Raw genomic sequence first — 8,677 nt, forward strand, 5'->3', positions numbered from 1 at the left:
GTAGGGCTACATGAAGTGATTTCCCAGCATTTTTTTAACACTGACCAGTTGCAAATGTGGTATTTATTTACAATAATTCAATAATAATAAGAAGTTAATATTGTGGTATATATTAGACACAATATTGTCTGATTTTGCTAAATTGTGTACGTGATATTTCAAATAAATATACCAGTAGTTCTTTTAAACATTGAAATTCATAAAAAAAAATTCTAAAAAGAAATTAGTTAAATTGTAATAATATGTACAATATTACTGTTTTTACTGTATTTTTAATCAAATAAATGCATTTCTGGTGAGCATAAGATACTTCTAAAACACTGAAAACCCTTATCCACCCCAAAGCTTTTAATAACATTAATACTTTTTTTTTTTTAATAATCGGATGATAGGTTTTATTTACAAAGAAAATATGCAATAATTGCTGGACGTTTTGCACTTATTATAATTATAGAGGAAACTCCAAGACAACAACATTCATAAACTTTTGCTGAGAAAAACAAAACAATGGCATACATGGCAAAACATTTCAGATTGGCTTGTAATTTTCAACTTATTCTTAATGATATTACCAAGACAATCAAAAGCCATTCTTGCAATTTCAACAACTTGATCTGTTAGTCATCTAAATAACTGTCCTTATCTGACGAGTTTAAATATTAACACATTTATTACCAAATGTCACAGAAAGCCAAATATTTAATTTTACAAGGCATAATGATACATGTACACAATCACTCCCTATTGTCCCGCCTTGTATTGCATTTCAAATTCTTAAATGTATATGTCTGCTGCAATCATTTCCAAATGCATTGACTGTAAAATTAACTGTAGTTTCTCTATCTCTCCCTGACCTTTAAGGCTCATTCCCGCTTAACCAGCAAACTCAGACTCAGCAGCAGTTTGGTCAGTCAGCCCAGCAGATCCAACCACAGACTCAACCGCTCGCCAACACCAAACTGCAAAACTGCTCCAACGCCACCAATCCCAGCATGCCTGGCCTCAACGTGAAGGGCGCTAACCAATCCGCTGTCACCCCACAGCATGCAGGAGGTTCCTCCAATCCTCCGTCCTCCTCGCCTTCCCCCTCGCTCCCTCTCTCCCAGCTCCTCCTTTCTCAATCTGGCTTGTGCCAAGCTCGAGGAGTACCAGCTGCTACAGCCACCGTTACCCACATCCTGGTGCCCACCTCCAATGTTCCTACCTCTTCTCAAGGCTATCCGATGGGCACTGTGGCAACCAAATCTAACATGACTGCCCAGACATTAGTTGTGCAGCCACTCCAACAGACGGGGGCAAATCTGAGCACTGAAAAACTGGGTCATGGAACGGGACATGTGCCCATTCAACCTAAAACTGCTCAGGGGCATCGGCTGCCAGTGCAGATGTCCCCTCGCCACCCACCTCCCATTCTCCCAGCACCACCCAACAATGGCCAGGCCACGGCAGGCCATCACCCTCCCCACGTCCCAGTTCAGCTGGTTGGAGCAAGGCACGGCGCACTAGGAAACTCCCAGGCTTTAGCAGTGGCCCAGGCTCGGACCTGTTGCACCCAGCAGGACGCCACGGCTGTCGTGCCTGTCAATAACTCTGGTAGCAATTTTGTTACTATGGTGACTGCTGTGGAAACAGGCGGAGCCGGCATGTGCCTTAAAACAGCCCAAAGTGCCCTCCCAATGTCTCAGATGCAAACCAATCAGAGCCCAGCGTTGAGTCAGGGTAATCCCGCTTTGGTCACACACTCGATGGATGGACAGAATAACTCTGGAGATTCTGTTTTCATTCAGTCTGGACCAGCTCAGGTTAGTAGATAATGGGTGAACTCTATTTCCCTATGGTCTGTCCATTCTGTGACACTCATGCAATCCTCCTTCTCTTGTAGACGAAGCCTGGGATTGCTCCGTTAAAAAGAAAATCTGAATCAGATTTACCCCATGAGATGTCAGACGAGGCCGTCAATGCAAGTCCGTCAATGCAAGACTCTGCTCCTCCTCTCTCACCAGCACCCTCACTAGATACAGGTGGGCCATAGGCAAAATGCTTTTTTTTTTTTTAAATAATACACTACCTTTCAAAGTTTTGGGTCAGTAAGATTTTTTTTAAAGAAATAAATACTTGTATTGAGCGAGGCCATAGTTAATTGATCAAAAGTAAGAGTAAACACATTTATAATATAACAAAAGATTTCTATTCCAAACAAATTATGTTCTTTTGGACATTCTTTCTCATGAAAGAATCCTGAAAAAAATGTGCCGTGGTTTCCACAAAAACATTAAGCAGCACAACTGTTTCCAACATTTATAATAAAAAATTCTGTCATTATAGGAATAAATAACACTTAAAATATATATTAAAACAGAGAAGTTACTTTAAATTGTAAGTTATATTTTTTTTTACTGTAATTAACAAATATAGCCTAGGTGGTTAAAAAATTGAAGTGTTGCTGGTCACATTTTGATTCAAAGGTTTAATTCATACTTTTTAAAATGTATTTTTAAACATAATCTACTATTAAAACAAATGTGTAGCTTTACATACACATTTGCAAATGAACCATCCAGTAATGATTAGAGTTGCACAATATATATCGGTTCCATTTTGGTTATCATCCTTTTTTTCCTGTTGTTGGTTGATGCTCACTTCCCCCAATTTTTATCTTTAGATTACCTCTGCAATCAACACTCACTCACTAATCATTTATTAATGCTGTTAAATGTAATCTTTAAAAAATCTCAAAATGAATATTTACTTTTTACACTGTACATTATAACATGGTGATGCCCGAATTGTGAGACTGACATGATGATTTGTCTTTTTTTTTTTTAAGATTTATTTTTGCCATTTTATGCCTTTTGTTTAGGTAGGACAGTAGGTCGACAGGAAGCGAAGTGGTGAGAGAGAGAGGGTGGGTGGGATCGGGAAAGGTCCACGAGCCGGGACTCGAACTCGGGACGCCCGAAGCGCAAAGGCGCTACATGTCGGCGCGCTGCCCACGAGGCCATCGGCACCGACATGATTTGTCTTTTTGACATAATCTTGTCACATCCAAATCCTGCTGCAAGTTTGCATCTATGTAAATATAATAATATAACTAATGTAGACTTGTGCCGGTATTCGGTAATGCGATATATCACGGTAATGAATAAGCACGATATTGTTATCGTGGGCACTTCTAAATACCGTGAATAATTATATATTACAAATTATTCCGAATTTTGAATGCATTTTAAGAATACTTTTCTGACCAAACTGGTCAAAATGCACAACACCGCCGTATGCTGCATGAAAGATGCCTAAACTAATGTAAATTATAAAATGTAATAAGCATGTATTTTTATAATTTAATATGTTTATGAAGCAGTGCAGGAAATACTGTTGAATCGCTATTTTATCTTCTCATTTATATTAATGTTGTGCTCGTATGAACAATCTTTTTTTCCTTGTCTATTTGTTGTTTAGTCCCAGAGATGGCGTTCTCCTCTCCTCCTACTCTCTCTCTTTCTCTCCCTCTCCCTCTCCCTCGTGGAGGAGGGCAAGGTGATCGAGCACCTGTCCCACAGGCTGTGGTCAAACCTCAGGTTCTCACTCACCTCATTGAAGGCTTTGTTATCCAGGAGGGAGCCGAACCTTTCCCTGTGAGTCTATCTGCTAATTACAAATCTAGTTTTTCATGAAAAGGCATAATTTTTTTTAGACCACAAAAGAAAGATAATCCAGCGATAGTAATTTAGTGGACCAACGGTCTGAGAAGAATAAAACACACATGAACTTTTCCTTCTGATTGACAGGTGACTGGGCCATTGAAAGAACTTCCTGTGGCTGTTCCACCCATCCTACATCCAGAGAACATCCGCTCTGATAGTGAGTTTTTGTGTTTCAAAGTTTTGTGGAAAAATATTTCCTATGAAGTTGTTCAGACATATTTTATTTATTCTCTCTATCTCTTGCACATTGTGTCTTTATATCGTTTACAGAGTTAAAGTGTGAATACTGTCTAAGATTTGCACCGGCCAGCCAGTTCAGACGATCCAAGCGCTTCTGTTCCAAAAGCTGTGCCAAGAGGTAAGACCAAAATCATCTCATTCTTAAAATGTCTCTTTAATAAAAAATGTATATAGAAAAAAATTTAATTAATTATGAATTACCTGAATGAGTATGTGCTGTGTATTGTTGTATTTACATCCAAACCTTTTCATACAGGTACAATGTCAGCTGCAGTAATCACTTCCGTGTTAGTAGGGGTCTTGAGGGTGTAGAACGGCCACCAGGGGCCCCTGCTGTGCAGGATGTTATTGCTAGACGCAGAGGTCCTCGCAGAAGCAGCTCTGAGATCGCCTGTGCTAAAATAACAGGCAGGCATCTTCCTGTAAAGGTGAGATAATGGACATGGCAGCAACCTGATTATAAGATAATCAAATTAAAATCTTATGTACACTACCATTCAAAAGTTTAGGGTCAGTAAGTTTTTATGTAAATACTTTTAATACTTTTATTTAGCAAGGATGCATTCAATTTATAAAAAGTGACAGTAAAGACATTTATAAGGTTACAAAAAATTATATTTCAATTAAATGCTGTACTTGTGAACTTTGTATTCCTCAAAGGATCCTGAAATAAATGTATCACCGTTTCCACAATCATATTAAACAGCACAACTGTTTTCAACATTTGTAATAATAATAATGTTTAGTGAGCACCAAATCAGCATATTAGAATGATTTCTGAAGAATCATGTGACACAGAAGACTGGAGTAATGGCTGCTGAAAATTCAGCCTTTCCATCACAAGAATAAATTACATTTTAAAATATATTAAAATAGAAAATTATTATTTTAAATTGTAATCATATTTCACAATATTACTGTTTTAAATGTATTTTTAATCAAGTAAATGTAGAGCTGGTAAGCATAAGAGACATTCAAAAACTTTTGAACAACAGTGTAGATATACGAAGTCACCCAAAGGGAACTGAAAATCATACTTTTAATATCCACAGTTTTAAAACATTTTAAATAATTATGTTTTTCTTATTTTAATGAATATACTTTAATCTATGATATTTTTTCTCTCTTTCGCAGTGTCGTTCAGAATCTAGTCGTTCTGAGGACATCTCCAGCTGTGAGGGTGAGGAAGAGGAAGACTTCCTGTCACTCTCTCCCAGCTCATCCTTCTCATGCCCAAGACCAACCCACTATGGCCCTCAGTTGGATGACACAGCACCATGTGGCCTCCCAGTGGATGAGAACCACTTCCTATCTGGCAACCCTGCTCACTGGAGTGTGGAGGAAGTGTGTCAGTTCATTTCATCTCTTCAAGGTTAGTGTTCTGATGCTCCTCTGGATGTACCTATGTGTTGTGTTCACCTGTATATTTATTATATCATGTGCTCCTCCATCTCTTGTCAGGTTGTGAGGACCTGGCATCCCAGTTCCTGTCACAGGAGATTGATGGGCAGGCACTGATGCTACTTAAGGAAGAGCATCTTATGTCCACCATGAACATCAAACTCGGTCCTGCCCTCAAAATCTGTGCTTCTATCAACAGCCTGAAGGATTGAATGAGGGATGGAGAGAGAGAGATGCAGCAGGACTAGAGCTTTATACTTCTGTCACCAGCCTGAGAAACGGAAACTGATGGGCATGAAAAGATTTTATGGCTGACCTAGAGATGAATCAAAAAAAAAAAAAGAAGGAAAAACAGGACTGAATGACATCTGAAGGGGAAAACAAGTGATGCCTTATTAAAAGCAAACTATTTACTGTAGTATTTTTGTTTAAATGTGAAAGCCTGAATTTTTTTAAATAATATTGTTTTCAATGATGGCTAGATTGGAGCTGACTAGTTCTCACTTTAATTTGTCCTGTTTTCAAACTGTTCTAAAAAGAATGAGAGTGATTGTAAAGGAAAAAATAGCACAAAGATGATAATGTATAATCTTTAAATGACAGAATTTATCAGTTTGGAGGTGATAAACATGATACGTCTCAATTCTGGATTTTGAATGTGCTACATATATAATATCTTGGCTGTGTTTGAATGGGCATGTGAGCCTCGCATCTCTGATTTGAAGCAGTCACTGTAATATGTAGCATTTAAGTCAGTATGTTTGTGTCCTTTTGTGTTTGTCAGTTATGTTAAACAATAGTAATCAAAGTATGACTGATAATGACATTAAGAGACAGTAATCAATGATATACCTGTAGTGCTTTTAACTATCAGAGTCAAAGATGTGAATAAGTTGCCTTTATAAAAAAAAAAAAAAAAGTATGTTGCCTTTGACAGCTGGATCTTCCTTCAGGGCTTCCCTTATTTTTCCCTAAAAAGTCAACTGAGTGTCATTTCACTAATTTTGTTTAGAAAGCCTGTTGTTTTCAGTTGATCAGCACTTGACTAAGGGATTGTCGATTATCTTCGGTGTGCCATTTAGGAAGTTAATACAATTAGATTCCCATACGTTATATAACTCGGTCTGCTATGGAACTATGGAAATCTAAATGGTCATTGCAGCCATTAGTGATCTCATACTGAAGCTTTCTGTGTGTGCATTCCTGTTTCACTGCTATTAATGATTCAGTGGCTGGGAGAGATGGAAAATCTAGTTATGTTCTCACTACACAGTATTACTGAATGGAAGTAGGTTTTGTTTCTTTTTATAAATCATAGACTGACGGAGTGATTGGATAACTGATCCTAGAACAATATTTTTTTTCTTTTTGTACAGTAGATGGTTAGGAAACTTTTCATTTGTATTAAAAAGTAGCAGCATTATTTTTGGGTACAAATTACCAGCTTCATAGACAAGTATTTGTAGCTTTACCTGAGAGTCATGCAGCACCTGAGTGCCGGTATGAGGAGGTAGTGTGTGAATGTTTATGAGAGAGAGAGAGAGTGCTGTGTGCTGGTGCTCTAAACATATGGCTGAGTTTCTTTGTATGCTTAAATATGAATAAAGAAGGTGCTGTGACATTCACATCCAGTTACTCACTTTAAGTCTTTATTTCTTGGTTAGCCAATTAGCGTTAGTTTCTGGTCCTTTTTTTTAAAATGCATTGATCGCTTTGTCAATGGATAATGCACGTCTTTTTCTTTATTTTTTTTAAAGTATTTTTTATGTGTGATTTTTTAAACAAATGCAACTAAGAAGGTTTGATTTCCAACTTTGCAGACTGTTTACATTGAAGGATAGCTACTTTACAAACTGCAAAAAATATATTTTTCGAAAACCCATATGACCTGCTCTTTAAAAAGTTTTCCTTTAAAAAAAGGCCTTAAAAGACTTAAAATGTCTTTAATTCAGATTCAGTGGGTCTTAAATATTTTTGGTCATATTACTACAAAACTGTCTCCAGTCTGGAAATGTTACATTGATTTTAGTTCAACAAACAAGTAGTTTAAGTATATTAAAGGTGACATATCATGAAAATCTGACTTTTCCAGGTTTTAAGTACTATAATCAGGTCCCCAGTCTGATTTCGCTCCCTTGGTGACATGGCAAAGCGATCTCATTATAATATAACCGCCCCTTAATCTGTAAATTTCCACCCAAGGCGCCATCATTTTGATTTCGCAAGCGACAGCTCTAATGCCATGGCGAAAGTTTGTGCAAAACATGCTAACTGTTCTGTCTTTGGCTGCACAGACGAGCACAGAACACTGTTTAGAGTCCCAGCCTCAGAGCAGACAAGAGAGCCGAAAAACAGTGTGTTTCTGCTTCCACTCAAAATAGGCATTTTCAAAATGATATAATTAATGAGCTGTGGGTTATTTTGAGCTGAAACTTTACAGACACATTCTGGGGACACCAGAGACTTATATTACATATTGTAAAAAGGGGCATAATATGTCTCCTTTAAGTTACTTACATTTTAGACACAGTATTGACTGTTTTGTTCTATTTCACCAACGAAAATAGTTCCAAACAAAGATCAGAACAAGTATTTGCACATTGTCCAAACAATGTTTGGACAATGTGTCCAAACATTGTTACTGAATGATTCAGCACCACCTACTGGCGGTTTAGTCCCATGTGTAAAAGTATGCATTTCTTATTTGTATATTCAAAATTGGATTTATAACATTTAACAAATGGTCTTGATTGAGATCAGAGAATATCAGAGATGATATGTTCTTGTTTTTTATTTATTGTATAAAGATGTGTTAAAAGAATTGGGGAAGATCCAGTGACTGAAGAGGAATAAAATACAGATTAAATCAAGATGCACATATTACATATAAACAAGTCTAGCTAAAATCATCCAAATAAGTTTTAAAATTTTGAGTCAGACTCAGCATGGGCTGGAAATCGTATCTTTAAAGGGTTAGTTCACCCAAAAAAGAAAATTCTGTCATTAATTACTCACCCTCATGTCATTTCAAACCCGTAAGACCTTCGTTCATCTTCGGAACACAAATTAAGATATTTTTGATGGAATCTGAGAGCTGTCTGACCCTGCATAGACAGCAACGCAACTGAAATGTTCCCAAGTCCAGAAACGTAGCAAGGAGATCTGTAAAATAATCCATGTGACATCAGGGGTTCAACCATAATTATACGAAGCTACGAGAATACTTTTTGTGCACAAAATAAAAAAAAAAGACTTTATTCAACAATTTGTCTCCTCCGCATCACCCTGGTGCCATTTTAGAGAATATCCGCTGGACGTAAACAATGTATGCT

At 37.3% G+C, this 8,677-nt stretch overlaps 1 protein-coding gene across 2 annotated transcripts in view; it reads left to right on the forward strand.

Annotated features, from left to right (window-relative positions):
* LOC107724796 (polyhomeotic-like protein 1) overlaps positions 1–5,763 on the forward strand; it is a 9,778-nt gene extending 4,015 nt beyond the window's left edge. For both annotated transcript variants that reach the window (XM_016533845.1, XM_016533846.1), the window contains exons 8-15: positions 862–1,802; positions 1,883–2,021; positions 3,460–3,635; positions 3,789–3,861; positions 3,975–4,062; positions 4,201–4,372; positions 5,079–5,316; positions 5,406–5,763. In XM_016533845.1, coding sequence (XP_016389331.1) covers positions 862–1,802; positions 1,883–2,021; positions 3,460–3,635; positions 3,789–3,861; positions 3,975–4,062; positions 4,201–4,372; positions 5,079–5,316; positions 5,406–5,557 — 1,979 coding nt within the window. In that variant the 3' untranslated portion in view covers positions 5,558–5,763. The remainder of the gene's footprint in view (positions 1–861; positions 1,803–1,882; positions 2,022–3,459; positions 3,636–3,788; positions 3,862–3,974; positions 4,063–4,200; positions 4,373–5,078; positions 5,317–5,405) is intronic.
* Positions 5,764–8,677: the final 2,914 nt, after the last annotated feature.

This window comes from Sinocyclocheilus rhinocerous, unplaced genomic scaffold (assembly GCF_001515625.1).
Source record: "Sinocyclocheilus rhinocerous isolate Xijiao unplaced genomic scaffold, SAMN03320098_v1.1 scaffold1717, whole genome shotgun sequence".
In the NCBI taxonomy this organism is placed as follows: domain Eukaryota; kingdom Metazoa; phylum Chordata; class Actinopteri; order Cypriniformes; family Cyprinidae; genus Sinocyclocheilus; species Sinocyclocheilus rhinocerous.